General features: G+C 42.1%; 1 protein-coding gene across 1 annotated transcript; it reads right to left on the bottom strand.

Moving 5' to 3' along the window:
- Positions 1-23865: 23865 nt before the first annotated feature.
- On the bottom strand, positions 23866-24902 carry LOC141630288 (uncharacterized). The gene is made up of 2 exons (XM_074443131.1): positions 24033-24902; positions 23866-23946 (listed from the first exon to the last, which is right to left on the bottom strand). Exons 1-2 carry the CDS (start codon positions 24862-24864, stop codon positions 23903-23905), a joined length of 876 nt encoding a protein of 291 aa, XP_074299232.1. The 5' UTR covers positions 24865-24902; the 3' UTR covers positions 23866-23902.
- Between the last annotated feature and the right edge of the window lie 478 nt (positions 24903-25380).

Here is a 25380-nt window from a genome sequence, read left to right as displayed (position 1 = left end):
AAATCGTCCCAGAGGTGGACACTCAACCAAAGGCTCCCAAGAACTCAATCCTGAAACAGCTCCAGAAAGCAAAAGCCGAAATCTCAATTTGGTAACTGATCGGAACGTCTTTTGAGCATCGACAGGCCTTGCTGTAGGCCTTGGGAAAATTAACCGTGCCCTCCACCTCTTCCCCAGAAGAAATAGTGGAACACATGACAAGGGACGCCCCTGATCTAAACAACCTGGTCGTCTTCTCCGACGAGGATATCCCTCCGTTCGGAGCCAATCATAACCTGGCCTTGTATATCACCTTACAATGCCTCCAGAAAAATATACCCATGGTCCTCGTGGATGACGGTTCTGCGGTAAATGTCATTCCTCTCAAGACTTCCTACAAGCTGGGTATCAAGGAAGCTGACTTGGTCCCAACGAATCAAGAAGTACGCGCCTATGACGGCACTCGTCGCAAGGTCGCCGGGCTTATCACTTTGACCGTCGCAACCGGAGCACTGTAAAGACAAACCAGTTTTCAAGTGGTCGACATCGACGCTTCCTTCAACATGCTCCTGGGACGTCCCTGGATTCACGCCGTCAAGGCGGTCACCTCAACTCTCCACCAGAAGATTAGGGTCCTCTTCAACGGGAAAACGATCACAATTCCCACTTCCCCGATCAAAGCTGTCATGAGAAGGGGAGTAGCCTGCCAAGCCATTGAGGAGGACGACGACGAAATGTGGGGTTTCCAAGCCATAAACGCCATAACTGATGAATCGGCGCCCTCTGATTGCGACCCGTTCACCAATCTCACGGTCAACCGTATTATGATGCGTCAGGGTTATTTCCCGGGTTTAACGCACAATCCACTAAAGGACCCATTGCCTCCCTTGAAATAGGCTAAGGTTCCCAACATTCCCTTTGGGTTGGGATACGAACCTACCGACGAAGATATCCAGGAGATGAACCTCCTAATCCGAAAACGTAAGAAGCACGGGGTTATCTCGTCCCTACCATCTGACTCTCAACGGATACTTTGTCCCGGAGGGAGAGTCCGAGATCTACCATGGCTTTCTGGAGCTAATCTATGACTCTGTTGCCAGGGCTAGGTACCCGGGAGTGGAAGTCTTCTAGGACTACTACTTTATCCCCGACAACATCGAAGCTGCATCAACTGAGTCCAAGCCATCACCATGCCTTGACGGACAAGCTGTCACACTCCTCTTTGGGGAAGATAACGTCAAACACCTCGACTATGAGGGCATCATCAACATCGCCATGAAGGACAATCAATTTGATCCAACCGCCTTGATCTTCGATACTGACCCGGAGAAAGCTACCCAAGGCTGGAGGAAGACCGTCAAGTGGACCGATCGCCAAGGCCGCATTCTCAAGATAACAACTGGAGAAGGCCCTATGTTCAAGAAGGGAAGTGAGGAAGAGTCCGAGTCTGAGTCGGAGTCAGAATCTGTCATAGCTCCTAACACTCCTGATGTCCCGGTTAAGGTCCCCTTCCCACTGTTTTATCACAAAGTCGTGGCTGATTCAGAGGCTGAGTCTACTAGGGTCACCCCCACTCCCATGAATGGTGACAACCTGGGGCCTGTTCCAGGGGCCACTTCCTCTATTGTGTCGCCTCTGACTGACCACGAGATGTCTGTCCTTTCCGAGCTTTTCGCTCGTGTCAACTTAATGAACGCTAAGTTTGCTTATGACTCGTCTCATTTTAACTGCAATGCAATTCTGAATGACTACGAGGAATTTGACTTGAGTGACTACCCACCTCACCTAGCCAAAGAACTTGACAAACGGGAAACCAGAACCCCCATCATTGAGGAGACCGAACCTATTAACGTAGGAACCGACAATACACGTCAAGAACTTAGGATAGGGACAACCCTGGACCCCTCGGAAAGACAACAGTTCATTGACCTCCTCCACGAATAAAAGGACGTGTTCGCCTGGTCTTACAAAGACATGCCTGAGATTGACAGAGAAATTGCAGAGCACTGGATACCCATTAAACCCGGGGCTAAACCTGTGAAGCAGAAGCTATGCCGGATGCGTCTTGAATGGGCCCTAAAAATCAAGGAAGAAGTGGATAAACAATTCAAGGCTGGGTTCATCAAAGTGTCTGAATACTCTGACTGGGTGGCCAACATTGCGCCAGTACCAAAGAAAGATGGAAGAATTCGGGTTTGCGTCAACTTTAGGGATCTGAACAAGGACGACTTCCCTTTGCCACATGTTGATATTTTGGTGGACAATACTGCCGAACATGCTCTCTTATCGTTTATGGACGGGTATGCTGGGTACAACCAGATTAAAATGGCAGAGGAAGACATGCACAAGACAGCATTCACTACACAGTGGGGTACATATTGCTACACGGTCCTGCCTTTCGGTCTCATCAACGCCGAGGCAACCTATCAAAGAACCGCTACTACTCTCCTACATGACATGATGCACAAGGAGGTTGAGGTATATGTCGATGACATGATCGTCAAATCAAAAGAATGAGACGGCCACATCAGTGCCCTCCGGAAATTCTTCGCTCGTCTGCGGAAATACAACATGAGACTAAATCCTCAGAAGTGTGCATTCGGGGTTACCTCCGGAAAACTCTTGGGACATGTCGTCAGCAAAAGAGGCGTTGAGATTGATCCAACCAAAATCAAAGCCCTTCAACAAATGCCTCGGCCTAGGAACGAAAAGGAGATTCGGGGATTTCTCGGTCAGGTCCAATACATCAGCCGCTTCATTGCCAAGCTCACTATGATTTGTGAACCGATATTCAAAAATCTTCGTGCCTTCGATCATACCGATTGGGACGACGACTGTCAGAAGGCCTTCGACAGGATAAAGGAAATCCTATCCAAACCTCCTATCCTCATGCCACCTCAACCGGGGATTCCTTTATCCCTATACCTGACTGTTACCAACACAGCCATGGGAGCAATATTAGCACAAACAGTTGGCAACGAAGAACGAGCCATCTACTACATCAGCAAAAAGTTCATTGAGTACGAGACGAGGTATAACCAACTAGAGAAGACATGCCTTGCCCTAGTATCGTCAACAAAGAAGCTGCAGCATTACATGCTCAGCTACACGGTCCACATCTACTCCAAGATGGACCCGGTTAAATACATCTTCGAAAAACCCGTGCTAAACGGAAGGCTGTCTAGATACACACTCATGTTGTCCGAATTTGACCTCAAGTTTGTACTCCTCAAGGTTATTAAGGGAAGGGCAGTTGCCGATTTCCTAGTGATGGGTCATGTCGTCGGGTCACATCCAGTCAAACACATTTATAATACTCAACAAACAACTAGTTAGCGGTAAGTCGAGGTCGATCCATGGGACGGTTTGCTTTGGGTTCTAAGTCTATCTATCTCAATTTATGCTAGTGTCACAATTTGTTTGGGTTTGTAGTTGTGTCTAAATTAATGCAAACAATAAGGTAAAACAAGCAATAAAAGGAAAGATGTAAATAAATGATTAAAAGTGCTAGGATGTCATGGGGTCATAGAGGATTCATGGTGTTGTTCATACAAACATGTTTACAATTATATGCAAGCAATTAGTGTTGTGGAGGAACCGAGTTGGTTTATGTCTTACGGTTCATAGGAAGGGTTGGGTCCCGGAGCCGAATCGATTAGATTGTACAACACCTACAAGTCGACTTACTTTCCTCCTATTCAACTTCTATGCATGGTCTAACAAGACTCGAGTTGGTTTATATCTTACAAGTCAAGTTGAGTAGATAAGAGATGGTAAAAATGCAAGGATTCATAGGCTTAGCATTTCATCAAACATAACATGTGCATAAAGTTGACATCACAACAAGCAAGCAATTTGATTATGAAAACATATTAGATTAAGCATGAATCAATCCCATGTTGGTTTTCCCAAATTACCCACTAATCCTATCTAAGTAACTACTCACTCATGGTCAAGTTTAACATGTTAATAAGGTTGTCAATCATACTAACAAAGCCAAACATGATGAACAAGTAATAAAGATTAACAATAATTAAAACAAGGATTAAGAGAATTATACCTATGGAGATTCCAAAATAATAATGCAAAGAATAATAGAAGAACTTGATAATTGGTGGAAGGTTGTCAATCTCCCAATAATAACCCAATAATCTTCAATTACCCATTAATAAACTTGAATAATAAACTTGAACAATAATTAAGGAGAGATTAATGTGTAATTTGTGGAAAGATTAAAGAGTAATCTATTCTAATCTACTCCTAATCTAATCTAAAGAAGGATTTTTCTAGCTAAAAAGATGTGTCAAAGGATTATTACAAATGGGGTATTTATAGTAGAAATTAGGTGGATGCATTAGGGTTAACTAAGGGCTAAACTAGTAATTACACTTTTGAGATTTGAGCAGGGAGACTCCGGTATTTTTCGAAGGAAGGGCGTCTTTCACGGAGCTTGAAGAACACGAAAATTGCTGTAAAGGAATCCGTGCGTATTGGAGTCGGGACGGGCGGATTCTGGCTGGGGAAAACGGGCAGATTCAGTTGAATCCGGGCGGATTCTAAAAATGCAATCCGGGCGGATTTGGGAGAAGACGGGCGGATTCTGAAGATGCAATCCGGGCGGATTTGGGAGAAGACGCACGGATTGTAGTTCACGTAGAAAGGAAAAGTTTCCTGTCCAGGAATACGCCCGTCCCGAGTGAAATATGGGCGTCCTGGGCTTCAACCCGAGCGGTTGAATTTGACCCGAGCGGGTTGAGCTGTATCTTGAGCTCGGATTGTAAAACGGGCGTCATTTTCTCATCCGGACTCCTATTGGAGTGATTCAAAAGCCTAGATCACTTGATTTTTCGACGCCGTTCCATCTAGCATATTTTCAGAGCCAAAGGAGCAACTCTTGATTCAGTTTTCGAACGATTTCTTCTTGTAATGCCTTCCCTCTCGTCATTCTTACTTTTAACCCTTTGATCCTTCTATATACACTTTATTCCTACATCTTTGGTCATCATTCTTGCCTCCTCTTCATACTAGTCCATCTAATATCATCAATAAGCTTCCAAATATGCACGAAAGACGGGAATTTCCGCCTTATTATCTCCTTTTCTACAAAACATATGAAATGCGATAGAAAAGCAAATAGGAAGGTTTTGACGGATAAAATGGCCATAGAATGTTATAATAGTACGTAAAATAGGCTTAATTAGGGGACTAAATGTGCGCAAATAATGGTCACATCAAATATCCCCAAACCGAACCTTTACTCGTCCCTAGTAAAGAGGTGACAAAAACTAGACCTTTATTTAAACTAGCCTAATAATATAACCGATATGAGACAATTAGCGGGTCTCACTCCGCCCCTTCAACTCACAACAAGACAACCATGAGGTAGGATGCCTTCTTGCAAGGCAAGGTGGGGCTTGCCAAAATGGCGACACATCCAAACATTAAAGCACATGAAATCAAGTAATGGATGCATCTACAAAAGAATAGCCACTTTCCTCATCTAAGTGGCGAAAATTATCTACAAGGGAAGCAATTCAAGGGTACACACTCCTTCATAGATGCAATTTCTTCAAACTACTAAGCCTAGAAGGATACCAATAAATCACCTCCAAGTTGTGTCAAGCTAGGGTACCTTTGTCCTCAATCGTTAAATGCTTTTGTCAAGAGTAGACTCCCTATGATGTTAGAAACACTGGAGGATCGCGGAATTCCCCCTCTTGCCTAGACAAGAATAAGGGTCGTCCCCTCTCTACCATGCCCAAAAATGGATACGATGGATAAAGGGGTCGATAGATATTTGAGTTTCACTTTGGGAGTTTGCTTTTGTTTTTGTTTTTTCCCCCAATTTCTTGTGGCATTTGACATTTGAGAACACTCTCTTGCCAATTTTTTTTTTTATTTTTGGCATTTCAACACTTGACAACTTTTTGCATTTCTTTTGAACATTTTCAAAGTCACCCCATATGTAGTGAGGGTGCCTTATATTTGAAGCTTTAGGAGTTCTATTTTTGCTCCTCTTTTCATTTGATGCATTTTTGCAAACTTTCTTTCACTTTTTATTTCATTGAACTCAAATTGATTTCTTTTTGTGCCCATTCCCTTTGATGACAAAAATATGGTAAAACATGGATGATGGATGGATGGATGGATGCATGGTTTCAAGGGTCACCTTGGAATAAACGGTAGCCAAAGAGTTATCACACCACAAGGTACTCTTGACTAGGCCTTAATCCATGGGTCAAAGGATACTAGCATGACACATCCTAGGGTGTTTTACAAGTATTCTAACAAGCAAAGTCTTAAGAAGAAAAAGCATCTACTAGGGCCTATATACACTTGTCAAGCTTCCCAAGTAGACGGTTTCACAAAATTTTTCTAACATGCAAACTACATGCCATGATGCAACTAACATATATACATCCTAATGCATATGATTCTACCAACTAATATGCCATATAAACTAAATGCAACTCCTAACAACACATAGATACACAAACCGCAACAACAAAATACACCACATCCTCCTTGACATGTAAGCCCATCCTCCTCATATAATGAAAAAGAAAAGGAAGGGAAATAGAGATTAGAGCGATCATACCAAGCGGTCTTCATTTTCCCTTGCTAATGCCTTAAATGTAGTGTTGTATCTATGTGAGAAGAGAACAAAAACACAAGTATATACAATTCTACACTACTAATTTAAAGAACATGTTTTTGGTTTTTTGAATTTTTCAAATTTTTATGGATTTTTGTTTTATGAAATTAAAAGACATATTTTTGTATTTTTCGAAATTTTTCAATTTTTATGCGTTTTTGGAATATAAATTCTCATCCACCACTTTATTTTGGACATTGTCCTCAATGTACATGCAGGAGTAGGAATGAAAAAGAAATACATGTTTTTGAATTTTTGATATTTTTTTTTTGAAATAAAGTACAAATGCAATGATATGATATAAATGAATGCATGCTCTAACTAAATGCAATTCTATATGACATATATAACAAATGAATGCAATCTAAACTATACTAAATGATGCGTGTTTTCTAGTAAACTATGGTCACCTGTGATCAAACCTCCCCAAACCGATTTAAACACTATTTCTAGTGTAGAAATGAATAGGTTTGTCCATTAGTTCCTATGCATGACTTCTAATCTATATGCAAATAACTACATGAATCATGTGAGATAAATACAATGCAAACTAATCTAATCATGTGAGATATATCATAATGCAAACTATACTAAATGAACTAGCTAATGCAAATAAAATATGATACAAATGCAAGCTAAATGTAAATGTATATGACTAAATGCAAGTGTAAATGTAATGCAAAGTTAAAGAAAAGGGTATATTACAAATGGTGGTTTGAGGTAGGACTCCACCAAACTATGTTCAAATTGTAAAGGTTCTTGTCCATAGAGCTCAAGGCTCTTAGTAGAAGATCAAAAGCTTGTGAACAAGCTCCAAATAAGCATAAGTATGGGTTGCTCCATTTAAACGTGAAATTAGGCCAAGGAAGCTTGCCATAAGTTCTTTCTTTCACCTTGTCCTTGGCACTAGAGCTTTCCCGATGCTTCAAACCAATAAGCCCATGATTCTTATCAACACTAGGTATGAAGTATGGTTCATTTTCATCCGTAGACTTCCACTTACCACCTTCTCTTTCACTTTCGGTGATGATGATAGCATTTTGATTTTTCAATCCTTCAAAGGTGGAAGGAGAATTCTCATAGCATTGATGATCGGGTTCCTTGGAAGTGGACATTGTGGGTGCCAAATTTCCACAAGTAGCTTCACGTGCAAGTTTCTCTTTGAGCTTTGCCACCAAGTAGCTTTTGTATGATGCCTTGACCTTTTGAAGAAGGTCCACCATATCCTCTCCAACAATCATTGGCTTCATGGTAGGGGCCAAGTAGTCTTCATGGGAAATGGGGAAAAAGAATTCATCTTCTTCATGGAAGCATACCTCAAACTTCTCAAGGATGGGCTCCTCAAGTAAGGAAATCTCACAACTCCATTCCTCTTCTTCATTGCAAGACACATATCCCGCATAAGCTTCTTCCATAGGCTTGTCATCATCGCTATCTCCATACGAATCATAGATAGGGGCTTCACTCTTCTTCATTAATTCTTCCTCCACCATCTCAATATTCACATCAAAGGTCACACCCTCATACTCACAAAGGCTAAGAGTATTTGACTTACTCAACCTCATGTCTTCATCATCAAATACCACACTTTCATACTCACAAGAGCTCAAGGAGATTGGCTCTTCCCACTTCACATCTTCTTCATCAAAGGTCATTTCCTCAAATTCACATTCATGTTCAATGCTCAAGGATTGGTGGGGAGTGTTTGTTTGGGTTGCTTTCATTTGGGCAATTCGAATTGCCAACTCCTCACCATGGGTAACAATGCTTTGGAGAACTTTGTTCCTATTTTGGCTCTCCTCTAGAATTTGTGTGAAGAAATTTTGTTGGTCTCTCATCATTTGGAGAACCATATCTTGCATGTCAAAGTTGGGCTCATCTTTTTGTTGTGGGTGGGTGTGAAAGTGCTCATATTGTGGCATTTGGAATTGGTTGTAAAGTGAGTTTTGGGTGGTTGGTTGTTGTGGGTAGTGGATGTGGTGATTTTGGTGGGGAAAGTTGGGGTAGTAGTTAGGATTTTCATTGTATGAGTTGTAAGGTAAGTTTTTGTTGACTTGCTCCTCAAACTCCTCATACCCATAGTCATACTCAAAAGATCAACCACATACTCCATATGACAAGTCTTGAGCCATTATAGCTAAGACAAGGAAACAACAACAAGCATAGAAACTACACAAAAGCGGTAAGAACAATCCTTGAGGAACAAGTTCCTCAAGGTGAAAGCAAAATCAAAATAGACAAACAAATAAGAACTTAATCACATAGCACCGTCCCCGGCAACGACGCCATTTTGATGGACAAGAGTTGGTCGTGTCGTCGGGTCACATCCAGTCAAACACATTTATAATACTCAACAAACAACTAGTTAGCGGTAAGTCGAGGTCGATCCATGGGACGGTGTGCTTTGGGTTCTAAGTCTATCTATCTCAATTTATGCTAGTGTCACAATTTGTTTGGGTTTGTAGTTGTGTCTAAATTAATGCAAACAATAAGGTAAAACAAGCAATAAAAGGAAAGATGTAAATAAATGATTAAAAGTGCTAGGATGTCATGGGGTCATAGGGGATTCATGGTGTTGATTGATACGTGCATTTTATATAGTCTTTTTAGCCTATTTTATGCACGTATTTCTATGCTTTTATCGTGGTTTTATGCTACGAAATGCCCCGAATATGCTACTTTGGGTTATTTTGTCTTATTTACAGGAATGGACCAGAAAGTAGTAGAATCAAGCTATTTACCGTCCGTTTAGCATGCATTTGGAGGAAGAGTAGACTTGGAGCGGGATTTACTGCTGTCTTGGGATGCGTGAAGGTGTTTCGGGAGCTAAAAGGACAAGTCAAAGTCAAACTAACGTGATTACAAGCTGCTGAAGTCAAGATCCATTTGATCGAGTAGTTTTTCCACTCGATCGAGTGGTTTTAGGATGAATAAGTACTCGATCGACTGTTTTGTCCTTCGATCGACCGGTTTCTTTTATAGCCTCACTCGATCGAGTGATTTAGTTAGTCGATCGAGTAGATTCGCTGACGGGTTGGGCTTTTAAGCTCTAATTCCGTCATTAGGTTTAATCCTACTCCTGTTTTCTTATAAATAGGAGTAAAGGTTGTCATTTGTAATCATCCAAGGATCACCATACGTTACTTTTCTTCTTTATACACTGTTACTTTTATGCTTGCTCAAATTCGGGATCATTTATTTACAGTAATTTCTCTCCCTTCTTCTCTTTAATTACTTAATGTTTATTATTGTTCTTCTTTTATTTCTGGCTTCCCCTTTAATTATGCATAGCTAATTCCCCCTAGTATGTTAGGATTAGGGAAGCCGTGGTAGCGATGCTTTAATTGTATTAAATAGATTAGCCCTGCGATAAGAATTGTATTAGGCAATTTAACTGTTATCCGGTCGAATGAATGCATGCAGGAGACCAATAAATTTAGTTAACCCCGACCTAGATCGAAAGATTGGAAGGGAAGGCTTGCTTAATTACAATAGGGTATTGCAGTGAGGGCGAAAGTTAAGCTGTTTACGCTCTAGGGCGGTTTAAGGACCGAAAGGTGACGACCATAGCTCTTCTTATCAATAGTCTAATCGCCTTAGTATTCCCGATAGTATAAGATCTGATAGCTGCCACGGTGGACCGACTCCTAGCATACTCCCTTCTCTCTTGCTGTTAATTTCTCTTGTTTATTTCTCTCGCTTTAATCTCTAGTTTAGTTAACACAATTCAAACCCCCACACTGTGACATCCGACAGACCAAATTAGACAGATATTTAGCAACTTAGCCTCCCTGTGGAGATCGACCCTACTTGCCGCTGACTTCTGTTAGCAGTAATCTAGGTAATTTATTTTTGGTGTAGAAACGACCGCATCATTGATCATACAAACATGTTTACAATTATATGCAAGCAATTAGTGTTGTGTAGGAACCAAGTTTGTTTATGTCTTACGGTTCATAGGAAGGGTTGGGTCCCGGAGCCGAATCAATTAGATTGTACAACACCTACAAGTCGACTTACTTTCCTCCTATTCAACTTCTATGCATGGTCTAACAAGACTCGAGTTGGTTTATATCTTATAAGTCAAGTTGAGTAGATAAGAGATGGTAAAAATGCAAGGATTCATAGGCTTAGCATTTCATCAAACATAACATGTGCATAAAGTTGACATCACAACAAGCAAGCAATTTGATTATGCAAACATATTAGATTAAGCATGAATCAATCCCATGTTGGTTTTCCCTAATTACCCACTAATCCTATCTAAGTAACTACTCACTCATGGTCAAGTTTAACATGTTAATAAGGTTGTCAATCATACTAACAAAGCCAAACATGATGAACAAGTAATAAAGATTAACAATAATTAAAACAAGGATTAAGAGAATTATACCTATGGAGATTCCAAAATAATAATGCAAAGAATAATAGAAGAACTTGATGATTGGTGGAAGGTTGTCAATCTCCCAATAATAACCCAATAATCTTCAATTACCCATTAATAAACTTGAATAATAAACTTGAACAATAATTAAGGAGAGATTAATGTGTAATTTGTGGAAAGATTAAAGAGTAATCTATTCTAATCTACTCCTAATCTAATCTAAAGAAGGATTTTTCTAGCTAAAAAGATGTGTCAAAGGATTATTACAAATGGGGTATTTATAGTAGAAATTAGGTGGATGCATTAGGGTTAACTAAGGGCTAAACTAGTAATTACACTTTTGAGATTTGAGCAGGGAGACTCCGGTATTTTTCGAAGGAAGGGCGTCTTTCACGGAGCTTGAAGAACACGAAAATTGCTGTAAAGGAATCCGTGCGTATTGGAGTCAGGACGGGCGGATTCTGGCTGGGGAAAACGGGCAGATTCAGTTGAATCCGGGCGGATTCTAAAAATGCAATCCGGGCGGATTTGGGAGAAGACGGGCGGATTCTGAAGATGCAATCCGGGCGGATTTGGGAGAAGACGCACGGATTGTAGTTCACGTAGAAAGGAAAAGTTTCATGTCCAGGAATACGCCCGTCCCGAGCGAAATATGGGCGTCCTGGGCTTCAACCCGAGCGGGTTGAGTTTGACCCGAGCGGGTTGAGCTGTATCTTGAGCTCGGATTGTAAAACGGGCGTCATTTTCTCATCCGGACTCCTATTGGAGTGATTCAAAAGCCTAGATCACTTGATTTTTCGACGCCGTTCAATCTAACATATTTTCAGAGCCAAAGGAGCAACTCTTGATTCGGTTTTCGAGCGATTTCCTCTTGTAATGCCTTCCCTCTCGTCATTCTTACTTTTAATCCTTTGATCCTTCTATATACACTTTATTCCTACATCTTTGGTCATCATTCTTGCCTCCTCTTCATACTAGTCCATCTAATATCATCAATAAGCTTCCAAATATGCACGAAAGACGGGAATTTCCGCCTTATTATCTCCTTTTCTACAAAACATATGAAATGCGATAGAAAAGCAAATAGGAAGGTTTTGACGGATAAAATGGCCATAGAATGTTATAATAGTACGCAAAATAGGCTCAATTAGGGGACTAAATGTGCGCAAATAATGGTCACATCACCTAGCAGAAAATCCCGTCAACGAGGATCTAACGACCGACACATGGTCACTTCCTGACGAGGACATCCTTTGTGCCGACTCCGACGCATGGGACCTATACTTCGATGGTGCATCTAATCTGAGAGGCTTCGAGGTAGGAATCCTTCTAATATCACCAGAGGGAGAACACGTCCCGATATCGGTTGTTTTGTGTGGATTTTGCGCAAGGCGAAATCAGGTCAGGGTGATATCGTGCAGGGTTAACTAGCTCTAATTAGAATTCTGGTCAGGCTGACAGGGTACGATATTAAGCTGTAAATGAGATAACAAAAATAACAAGACAAACAATTTTGTACGTGGAAAACCCTTGAATGGGAAAAAACCACGGGCACCAAGCCAGGAGAGGATTTCACTATATGATTTGAGAGAATATCTTATGATAACAACAATGCCTGTATTTCTATGTAATATGTGTATATCTTCTTGCGTATGAATGATGTCCTTCTTCAGATCTCTCAAGTGTTCTTTATATAGCTTCCTATCTTGAACGACTGCATGATCAAGCATTGAAGGCTGAATATTTTCCATAATTGCTGGTAATAATTGCTGAATATTTCCCTCTTAATTACCGTATTTACCGCACAATCTTCATACTTAATGCTGCGTATTTATTTCCATCAATATACGCGGATATGGTCAAATATTGTCCTGATATTTGGACCGTTGTCCTCTCCATGGCCTGGCGCCTAATTTCATGTGTCCTGAGAGCCTGGCACCCTGAGAGCATGGCAGTCAGGTTTAGATGAGATGCTGATCAGGGTGGTCTGCGGATTTCCAGGCCTAACAATTGCCCCTTATCTCCTCATTGGTAGTGCCAGGACGAAAAAATGAGGAGATAACTTTAATTTTGATAAGATCACCCAACGGTTAATTTCCCCTGATCAGTTTCCTGTAACGGCTCTTTTTACTGCAACTGCTGACGCGTGGTCTATTTACTGCAACTTCCTTAATTATTTTGCGGCTGAAACCCTAATCTTCTTTGCTATAAATACTTGGGTGCTTCATTGATTTGAACTCATCAACATAATTTCTTCGTCTTCTTTCTCTTAACTTTCTCTCTCTTCAGTTTTCTTAATTCTCAACTTCCCAAATCTCTTAATCAATCTTTCATAATTCTTCAATCAATGGTTGCAAAGAAAAAATCTACCAGGGCAGCGGTTCCTGCTACTCCTCCTCCTCCTTAGAATCCTGAGGAAGTTTCTTCTGAAACTCTACCTGCTTCTTCTGCTGCTCCATCTCCCGTAGTAGATAAGTCAAGTGATCCTCCATTGGAGATGATTTCAATATCTCATGGCGCTTTTCAATTCAAGCCTACCAAGGCTTTAAATGAGGATCAGTCTCCTGCAAACCGCTTGAAACCTGAGTTCGAGAAGATTTTGAAGGATAAGGGGATTATCCCTGCTGATGCTGAAGTCTGGATCCCTGAGAATTCTCCTATCAGGGCTGACTGGGCTTGTCCTGGTTGGTTTTGCATCCACGACTGGGCCTTCAGGGCAGGTTGTAAGCTTCCTTTTTCTCCTCTTATGGTTGAGGTTATTAAGGAGATTGATGTTCCTTCTTATCAATTAATGCCGATGGTGTGGAAAGTTGTATGTTCTATTGAGAACCTCTGTAAAAAACACTGATGGGGCATATTCTGCACCCGCTGACCAAGTCAACATATTGACCAAGGTCAAAGCTAAAAGACAACAAGTCAAAAGAAGAACGGCCTAACCGACATAGCCTGTCGGCCTGTCACTTGGGTCTCGGCTCGGAAACTAGCCGGCCGAGAGGCATATCCGTGTACTCGCATCCAGTCCCCTCGGCATAGAGTCAACCAGGCCTGCCGGCCTGTCATGGGTCCCTCGGCCGAGGGTAGAACAGTCTTTCCACCTTTACGCCACTTGGCCACTACGTGACAAAAGGTGAAAGTCTATAAATACTCATCATCTCTCATTGAGAAACTAACTGGAAATCTAATATAAAATTCCCTTATCTCTCTACAATATACTTTGCCAAGTTAAACATACAACTTATCTCTCTAAGTTTACTGACTTGAGCGTCGGAGTGAGTACGCTCGGCCCCAAGCCGAGCCCTCAGTTTGTTCATTTTTACAGGAAAGAGTGAAAGGAAGAGACAAGCAACGACATCATTCTACAAGCTCCAGTGGTCACAATCCTGCTCCGGAATTACACCCGGAACAATTGGCGCCGTTTGTGGGGATACCCGATACTAAAAGCTAGTCACCTACATTACAAAAAAAAAACCATTCAGCGAGCTAAGAAGATGTCAAAGCAACAAGAAACTGTGAGTGAAGGAACTGCATTCTTCCAGGATGACACGTTCCGTAATTCTGAGTTCGGGATGCCGAAAGAGCCATAATTTGGGATGCCGAAAGAGCCAAAAACGCCGCTGCCTACCGACCAAGTCACTGTCATGGAACATGTGGTCGATGCGGCTAAATTAAAGCTATTCCTGGACCTGATGGGTAGCACGCCGATTACCCCTGTCACGACGATAGTGACGGCAGCGCATCCACAGGTGACCAGGGCCCATAGAGTGGCTTCGAACAACTTGTCCGGAGCGATACAAGGAGCTGGGTATGCTAGAACGCCAGCAGAGCCCGTGGTGCCAGTGGCAGACCTGAGTCCTTCCCCCACTCGCGGGAGGACAGCGTCGCCGCGGCAACAACGAGGCCAGCCCCGAAGGAATGAAAGAAGTCCGACTCACCAAAGTCGGACAACAAGCCCTTCCCGCCAGAGGGAGATAAGCCGGACTAAGGTTGCGAGGAGCCGATCGCCGCGTGTCATTCGACACGTGGTCAGACAGCCCCTCAGTACCTATGTCCTCGAGATCCCTGTGCCGACTAAGCTGAAGCTGCCGCCCATATCATATAAAGGGGATAGCGACCCAACCGACCATGTCGAGGCTTTCGAGTCGTATATGTGGGTATGGGAGCAACCTGATGAGGTGTGGTGCCGAGTCTTCCCAACGACCCTGCATGGGATGGCTCAGAGTTGGTACAAGGGGCTACCTAATGGCTCGGTATACTGTTATGCCGACCTGAGAGACAATTTTATAGCCCAGTATTCTTGCAACAAAAGAAGGGCCGTGGAAACATCAGATCTCCTAACTATCCGACAGGGGGAGGACGAGTCCCTCCGAAGCTACGTGAAAAGATTCGACGCTAAGGTTCAGCAGATCCGTGAGCTGAACACCAAACTGGCGGCCTTCGCGCTGATGAAAGGCCTCCCGAAAGGCGAGTTCAAAAACGAGCTGATCAAGTGCGAAGACCTCAACTTAGACTCCGCCAGAAAGATGGCCGACCGAGCCGTGAAAGAGGAAGACTATCACAAAACCTGGGTAGGCCACAGTGAAGCTGGGCACCCAGAGAGGAAGAGCCGCCGGGACAACATAGATGAAGGTCGCCGTGATGGGAATAGGTCACGGCCTGAGAGATCTAATAGGAAACAACACTCGGCGGGGGCCGGGGGGAGTTCGGGACCATACAACCAGAAGCGGTACAGTAGTCTCACCCCCCTGGTCGCATCTTCAGCCGAGGTCTTTACCCTAAGCAAGAACGATGGACAGAAGTGGGCAAGGCCCCCCAAGGCGAGGGGGGACGGTGACACAAGCCAGTTTTGCGAGTACCATGGCCACACCGGCCACAAAAGCGACAACTGTCGACATCTAAGGAACGCCATCGAAGAGCTAATCCGAAAGGGGGGCCTCAACAAGTATGTAGCTGGAGGCCCAGGAACAAGCGCCGACGGGGCGAATAGAAAATCAGTTTTCCAACGGATGGGAGTAATCCAAGTTGTCATCGGGAGAAACGAGAACGGTGGGTCAGCTAATGGGCACAAACGACACCTAAATGAGTTATATCAAGCCATCAACTTTGTGCCTAAAACAGCGATCCCCGCTTCCACCGTCTCCGATATAACCATTGGAAAGAAGGACTACGAGGGAGTCGTCGCCCCGCACAGCGACCCGCTTGTAGTCCACCTGGATATAGCCAACCACTTGGTCAAAAGGTGCCTGATTGACACAGGCGCCTACACGAACATCATGTTCAGGGAATGCTTTCTTAATCTTGGTCTGAAGATTGGAGACTTGAGCCCCTGCATTAACCCGCTATACAGCTTCTCTGGGGCCGGCCTGGTACCCCTGGGGTCAATCAGACTACCGGTGATGTTCGGCCAAGCGAATGCGGCTAAAAATGTTTTATCTGAGTTCGTGGTTATCGATGGTTCGTCTGCCTACAATGTTCTCATAGGCCGGGTCACTTTGAGCGAGGCCGATGCAGTGATGTCCATCCGGGCACTGACATTGATGTACGTCTCGGACCGGGGGGAAGCACAAAAGCTCGTCTCAAAGGACGAGAAAGATGAAATAGTCAATATCCAAGTGTCTGCCAGGGGGTGCAACATGCAATCCCTCAAAGTGGCGAAGAAATCGGAGAAAGGGAAGAGCCCATCCTTGCAGCAGGAGGGCGAACCGATGGATACTAATGTCGGCATGGTCGAAGGAGCCAAGACCGAGGAAGTGGAAATTGACCCAGGGCGCACCGTGAATCGTCATTGTCGACTGGAGCCAAAATTCAGAGCCGATCTTCTAGACCCTGCGAGGAAGAACAAAGATGTCTTCGCATACTCATTGCCGAGATGCCGGCGTGAGCCGGGAGGTGATCGTTCACAAGCTGAACGTACTCTCCACCGCTTGGCCGGTCAAGCAGAAGATGAGGAACTCCTCGACCGAGAAGGATGAGGCCATCAAAGCTGAAGTAGACAAATTATTAGCGGCGGGCTTTATCATGCCTTGTACTTACCCTGAGTGGCTAGCAAATGTTGTAATGGTGAGGAAATCGTCAGGGGCGTGGAGGATGTGTGTTGATTTTACCAATCTTAATAAAGCGTGCCCTAAAGATTGCTATCCCTTGCCTCGAATAGATAGTTTAATTGACGCCACGGCAGGCTACACTATGCTAAGCCTGCTAGACGCCTTCTCAAGGTATCATCAGGTATTCATGGCCGAGGAAGATATGCCTAAATGCGCATTCATCACCATTCACGGCACATTCATGTATAAAATGATGCCGTTCGGTTTGAAGAACGCTGGCGCAACTTACACTAGGTTGGTGGACAAAGTGTTCCAAAATCAAAAAGGGCGAAACATCGAGGCTTACGTCGACGATGCTATTGTAAAAAGCAAGTCCGAAATGAGCACTTAGCCGATTTAGGCGAGACATTTTGTTCACTAAGGAAATATAAAATGAAGCTTAACCCAAAGAAATGTAACTTCGGTGTCCGGCCCGGCAAGTTCCTCGGCGTGCTTGTCGGCGCCGAAGGGGGGAATTGATGCCAATCCGGAGAAAGTCCAAGCAATACTAGACCTACCGGAGCCGAGAAGTCGAAAAGAGGTTATGACGCTGACCGGAAGGATGGCGGCTCTCGCCCGCTTCATCTCTCGGTCGGCCGACAAGAGCACTCCGTTCTTCAAAGTGCTGAAGGGGAATAAAAACTTTAGCTGGGGGGAGGAACAGAGCACGGCTTTCAGGCAACTGAAAGCCCACCTTCTGACACTGCCGACCCTGTCCAGGCCGACGCTGGGGGAGACGCTATATCTATACTTAGCAGTTACCTCGGCCACGGTCAGTGCCGTAATCGTCAGGGAAGAAAATAAGCAGCAATACCCAATTTACTTTATCAGCCATACACTGCTGGCCGCCGAAAGAAATTACCCACTAATCGAAAAGGCAGCCCTCGCCGTCGTCGTTGCCGCAAGGAAGCTGAAACCCTACTTCGACGCACATCCCGTGACGGTCTTAACCGACCAGCCATTGGAGAAAGCATTAGAAAAATTCGAAAAATCCGGCAGACTTATCAAATGGGCAGTGGAGCTCTCCGACTTTGGCATTCAGTACAAGCCGAGGCCTTCGATAAAGGGGCAAGCGCTTGCACACTTCCTGGCTGAGTGCACGTATCAAGAAGAATCACATCCCGGCGTGTGGGAAGTGTATACCGACGGGTCCTCCACGGCGAACAGCTCAGGAGTCGGCATCCTTATCGTCAGCCCTAACGGAAACGAGTTTGAGTACGCCTTAAAGTTTACCTTCTCGGCCTCAAATAACGAATCCGAATATGAGGCGGTGATAACTGGAGTCGAGTTAGCTAGAGCTGCCGGGGCGGAGCATATTGTGTTAAAAACAGACTCGCTCTTAGTGACTAATCAAATCCGAGGAGAGTATGAGACTCGAGACGATGGGATGGTAAGGTACCTGGAGAGGGTAAAAGCTGACACCTCAAAATTGAAATCTTTCCAAATACAGTGCATCCCCAGGTCTGAGAACAACCGAGCCGACGCTCTCTCAAGACTTGCCAGTTCAAGCATCAAAAATGTCAGTCGAACCGTGCTGGTGGATATCAGAAATGCTAAAAGCATCACTGAGACCGTCGACATGGTGGGCGACATCAAAGCCGAGACGACGTGGATGACTCCGATAATGAAATACATGCTGACAAAAGAGTTGCCGGAGGACCGCAGTCTGTCTCAGAAGATAAGAAGGATCGCTGCAAAGTACTTAGTGTTCGAAGGAGAATTGTACAGAAGGTCCGTAATAAGACCACTCTTGAAATGTGTCGGCCCCGCCGACGCGGAGCTTATACTGACAGAGATTCACGAAGGCATCTGCGGACATCACATGGGGGCGAGAACGCTAGCCCACAAAGCTCTCCGAGCCGGCTACTTCTCGGCCTACCATTTGAAAGATTCCAGGGCAAAAACCAAGAAGTGCAATAATTGTCAGATGCATGCTCCGGTAATACATGCACCTTCCCGAGACCTGCAACCGGTACTTAATCCCCTACCATTTGCACAATGGGGGATGGATTTATTAGGACCATTTCTGACGGCCTCCGGAGGAAGGAAGTACCTGATTGTCACCGTTGACTACTTCACCAAATGGGTCGAGGCTGTCGCGGTACCTGCCAAAACCACGGCGACCGTAAGAAAGGTGATTTGGGAGAACATCATAACTCGTTTTGGGGTGCCCCAAGTCATTTTATTTGACCACGGCCGAGAGTTTTGGAGCGACACGGTGATGAATTGGTTGGAAGAGCTCGGTATCAAATTTGCATACTCCTCCGTCTGCCACCCTCAGAGCAACGGGCAGGCGGAGGCAGCTAATAAAACAATACTGAATGGGTTGAAGAAGAAGGTTGAAGATCTAAAGGGAAGATGGGCTGATGAACTACCCGGCGTCCTGTGATCCCTTCGAACCACGGAGAAAGAAGCAACAGGGTACAGTCCATTCCACCTAGTCTATGGGTCTGAGGCCGTCCTGCCAATTGAAGCAACGATGCCGACATTTAGAACGTAAACCTTTAACCCAGTCGAAAATGAAGAAGGCCTGAGAGCCTCCTGTTAGGTTCATATACCTATTATTAGACTCCTCTAATAGAGAACTAATTAACTTGTTAATTATATGTTCTTTAGATCTAGTGCATGCATAACAAAATGAAAGATTTATAAGAAAAACAATGTTCCTTACATTGTTGGTTGGTTCGAAAATTTGGGCACAAGTAAGGTCACCTTCCTTCACTTGTTCTTGAGCTTATAATGATGGATGATCCTCCTAAGACTCCAAGTTTAGAAGCCACTCCAATAAATTGCACCCAAGATGAATCCCAAAAATCTCTACTAATATTAACTAGATATGTAGTAGAAAATATTACCTTAATAATACTAATATTCTTATATTACTACTTCTAGTAATAGATTTTGTGTATTAGTATTTATTGAGAGCTTTTATGAATTTTGCATGTGAGAAAGCTAGAGAGATATATAAATTTTCAAGCAAAAACAAGTAGTGATAAAATGAGCAACCAAATGCCCATTTTATCAAGCCAAAACCGGTGGCCTTGGGACAAAAGAGGAATCTTTTGTCTTTTGTTTTTACTCTTTGTTTGTGTAGGTAGTGTGTAGGGTTGAAGCTTTGTAAGATATGTCATGGATAAGTCACTATCACACATTTTTATAACAAAAAGAACAAGACAAAACAAGAGCATCTCTTGCTCTCATTTTGGCCGAAATAATGGTACTTATATGGTCCATTTTTGCCTTTTGTCATTTGTCCCACAAATGCTTATAAGTCATATGTTTAACTATCTTACATATTTAATTATTAAAGTAATCATTTAACACTTAAATATTACAATTAATAATATAATATACACTCCACTTTTTGAGTAGTATACTACCATTATATCATCATATAATGGGTCCCATAATTACTAGTTAGTTAAAATTACAACTTCTTGTAACTTTAAATAACTAATTACCTCTACCTCAAAACTTATATTAATACCTCAACTAATTTAGTAAATTAACACTTAATAACTAAATTTAATCTTATTTAATCACATTAAAATAAGACGCAAAATTGCACTCCCATAATCAAGGAATTAATTAATCTGTATCGCATACAATTAATTAAATATCTATTTGGGCCTCATCCTATAGGTGTGACCTAAAGGGATCAACTGACCACCACCGTCACACGACAGTAATGTCAAACTCTAGTTAGCCAATCATTACCGATTAATGACGGTCAGTCGACTGTATAAAGAATCATCCCTCACGTATTCTTAATTTGAGATTTAATTATGATATTTAAATCATGTGATCGCACTATTGTTGAGGACACATTTCCCAACAATCTCCCACTTGTCCTCGACAAGTGTGCGTCACCAATTCTCTTGTCCTATTACAATCTCCCACTCAATGCAAGGTGTCTTGCAGGTCGTACTTACATTTGATCATATCTTGAGTGGTTTTCTCGATCCGGAGATTAACGTCCGACCGGAATTATCTATCAAAGATACCTTCCGAGCGTGGCCACGCATTTCCAATTAACTACTCCTCGAGTGGCCTTGAGATTTCAAACAACCCGACAAGGGGTGGACAATTCCTATCGCCCTATTCCCGTTCGCTCACCCACAGTCCATCATAACCCAAAATATACCCAGTTTGACCTCGTTTAAGAAATCGTAGAGTATAAATCAAAGCTAATCAGAAGTTGTGCCAACTTGGGCGAATAGTCTCTAGTCAAAAGAATTGACTCATAAGAATACTATAGTAGCTCTTGCCACGACCAGGCTTTATGAATTACCAGAACTCTATAAGCGGTCGCTCGCCCGACGCATTGTCCCATACGTCTGCCTATGTGATCGACTAGTCATCCCATATGACTCTATGGCACTTGAACTTGCCATCAATCGCATCACACTCTAGTCACTTCGAGACGTCACCTCATATAAGTAACTAGGGGTGAATACCATGTCAATCCAGTTCACTTTAATGAGGTTCAATTTGTCTCTACAACCCATTTGGATACGACAAGGTAGCGGGTGAGTTTAATAAAACTCAAACGATAAATGTGATTATCACATATGAATAGTCAATACACTATTACTACTTCATATTCTTTAATCTCTAGTGTATTAAAACACTAGTTAAAATGCAATACAAGCTTGGCAAATGGATATACCCGATATCCATATATTCCAACTTAATTAATTGCTATTTCCTTCCATTCAATGTCATATCTTAATAACATGAATTTCTCTAAGTATATGTCTAGACTTCATACTAGACCCGAGTTCTTTATCTTGAAAGAAGCTCCCTCTGTTATCGCATAACATATGATAAAGTCATTTGTAGAGGGATTCACTCTTAATCCCTACGTTGACCATTTTATCACAACTTACTTAGATTCCTTTTGTAGAATTTGCAATGCGCGAAACTAAAACACATTTCTTAGTTTCTTACTCCTTTGTCAATAACATTTGCATAGGATTTCATCAAATCCTTTTAAGCTTGGAAACTAAAGTTGGTGCAACCCTTCAACACTTTAACTTAGTTTATCATCCAAACATGTGTACAAGTCATCAATTGTACTTTAAGGCTTTCAAAAGCCCATCTTATGAATTAACTTATTATTGACTTATCATGCACCTAGCATATGGTACATCACAGCACGTGCGTCTGTTGGCATACATAATCGTTCTAATGGCGGAAACATTAGTAATCGATTTCATGTAATCAACAATTTAATGGGTTCAGTGAACGACTATGATTCCATCATAGTAATTCCACTTTCATCATCATGAATAAGCCATTCAACTTTGTTGATGTTAAAGATACTGAAAGAACTTATCTTCATAAGACTCTCAATTCTATGCCAATTTACTCTCACATAGATTCAAAATCTAGAATACTTTGCATCCCTTTCCAAGTCTTCCAATTACTCTTACGGAAGAGATCATTGGTATATTATTCTCAATAAGTAATATGTTATCAACATATATGACATGGAGAAACAATTCTAGCTCCCACTTAACTTCATGTATATCATGATTCTTCAATCATGTGAATGAAACAATTCACTATAATCACATGAACGAAAAGTATAATCCTTAAATGTTTGCTTAAGACCATCCTAGGTTTACTTAAGAAAGCTATGCATAATATGTTAGGATTCTTAGATCTTCATCTAAGGTTTTGTGTTTTTAAACATTTCCTTCTCTAAATTCCCATTTTAGAAAAGCGAATTATATTTGCCATTCTTCATCAAAATGAAATGCGGCAATTCCTAACACAATTTACCTTGATCAACATCTTCATGTAAATCTTATGCATTTAAGTACTCAAAAGCTCTATTCAATTTAAGGAGACACTTTCCTTTAAGTAAATCTACTTTCGAGTAACAATTTTCGGATTGTAATGCTTCGGCTCAAATGTAACATGGTCATAATACTATCACTTTCACAAAGTAATATTTTTAAACAATAAAGACATGTGCGATAAACTCCCACTGAACTATGCTCTCAATCTATCTTCATAGACTATAGTTCGATACCAACTCCCACTCTATAATTCTATTACTTTCACAAAGTAACATTTCAACTAAAAGAGATGTTTGTGACGATTCAATCTACTCCCACTCTATCTCTCAGAAATACACCTGATTTTTATGAGAGATAGCTTTGTGAGTCACAAACATATATTTAACGGAGTATTAAGAGTTTTCTAAGACTATATATTAACTTTCAAAAGGCCATCCTAACATGGCAGCTAGATAATATACGAGTCTTATCCATGTCATCTGTTTAATAGACTCTCTATTCTAGGTATCTCACGGTTGACCATCCAATTAGAATAATATGTCCATTTGGTATCGTGAATTCCCTACTTGATGAATTCAAAAACTCATTACAACTCTTAGAATTGATCTTATATAAGTAAGTTGTTACTTTAAGTAACAAAGACATAAGGAGAATCAGATTCATAGCTTATGGACATATAATGATCCCATCATCATAATCGTCTACTTGATCAATTTAAGATGTTTATCTAATGTTTCTCTACGCAAGTAATTAATGATGATGATTTTAGAACAAACAACATAATAAAACAAGTGATTTGGGTTGAAAACCAAATCACCAATATCCAAAATACAACCCGTGTTTAAAGGATACAAACCAATTTCCAAGTCACACGAGGAAAACAAAATAGTTCTAAAAACATGAAATTCATCATAAAATTAAAGACAAAGCAAATTAAAAGCCAAGCTTCCATTGATTCATCACCATGGTCGGCTACTCTAGCTTCCCTTGTGATCCTCTAGACTTGCTTCTCCTTGCCTTTGTCCTTGCTAGGAGGGGGCCCTATTTACAATAAAAAGGGTAATTATCACAACTTGTATCACATACTAATTGAGATTGAAACATAAAAGATAGGGATATTTATATACCTACTGGAGTAACCTTTCCAGCTTTGATGTCGCCAAGATACTTGGAACAGTTTCTCTTCCAATGTCCAACTCCACAACAATAGTGGCACTTGTCCCCGGAGGGGGCACTGTACTTGGGCTTGGAGGAGCTTGCTTCATAAGTCTTAGCTATGTTCCTGTTGGGAGTTCGCTTCTTTCCCTTTTTCCCGCTTTTCTTGAAAGTTCCCTTGCTCTTTTGATTAACATTGAGCACATCTTTGGTGGTGCTAACACTTAGCCCCATGTCCCTTTCGGCTTGCACAAGCATTTTGTGCAACTCATCAAGAGAAACTTTCTTATCTTGCATATTAAAATTCACCCGGAATTGAACATATGCTTTGATTTTGCTTAGGGAATGAAGAATTCGATCAATCACGAGTTCATCGGGAATTTCCACCTTATGCATTTTCAAGGTCTCAACATGCTCCATTAACTTGAGCACATGTGGGCTCACCTTTTGGCCCTCTTTGATGTTAAGATCAAAGAATGCGGAAGCCGCCTCATATTGAATGACCCTAGGAGCTCGTGAAAACATGTTCACAAGCTTCATGTAGATCTCATGAGCGGTGCTAATCTTTATAGCACTTCGTTGGAGTTCGGCCTCCATAGCAAATATCAATACATTTTTCATTGCGGCCGACTCCTTTTGGTAATCCTCATAGGCTTGCCTAGCGGTGGACCTAGTATTAGGTGGTTCGGTGGGAGATGCCTCGGTAAGGTAACGAAGCTTGTCGTCACCTTGCGCGGCCAAGCGAAGTTGTGCATCCCAATCGGCGAAATTGGACCCATTCTTTTCTAACTTACATCGATCCATGAAGGATCGGAGCCATGACACATTGGAAAGCGGGGTGGAACTAGTGGATGCGGACGCGTTTGCCATTGCAGTTGATTAAAACAAATTTTGACTACAAAATAGGAAATGAAGGAATTTAATTATCATCTATCGTTTTAATAATACTCGTTAATTTAACTACAAGTATTGCATTTATATAGTGACCTCCACCCAACTACATAAATGATTCCGAGATCCAAATTCATATTAACTTGGGCACGGTGAGCCGATTCATCCCTTATTAATATAACTCGGTAGATTAACCTTTTAATCGATTCTACTTTTAGAACTCTCGGTCGATAAAAAATACTCTAATTCTTATCTTTAGCCCGGAACACATGCGACTACGGTCAACAATACTTCCGTTGAGCTCAATCCAAATTTCAATGTAATAACATTTTATTACCCCACTTCGCCAACGTAATAAGGTTTGTATTACGGTGAAGCCGGATTAACTCCCTTATGAAATTGGTACTTCATGGGTTTCTACTATTTGGT

Source organism: Silene latifolia, chromosome 2, assembly GCF_048544455.1.
Source record: "Silene latifolia isolate original U9 population chromosome 2, ASM4854445v1, whole genome shotgun sequence".
In the NCBI taxonomy this organism is placed as follows: domain Eukaryota; kingdom Viridiplantae; phylum Streptophyta; class Magnoliopsida; order Caryophyllales; family Caryophyllaceae; genus Silene; species Silene latifolia.
This window is presented reverse-complemented; position numbering and strand designations above follow the sequence as displayed.

Excerpts from the sequence above, each read along its gene's own strand:
- LOC141630288 (XM_074443131.1), bottom strand. The coding sequence starts at position 24,864 with ATGGATCGATGTAAGTTAGAAAAGAATGGGTCCAATTTCGCCGATTGG. Across the intron at positions 23,947-24,032 it reads TGGAAAGGTTACTCCAGTAG|GGCCCCCTCCTAGCAAGGAC; the intron begins GTATATAAATAT and ends TATTGTAAATAG.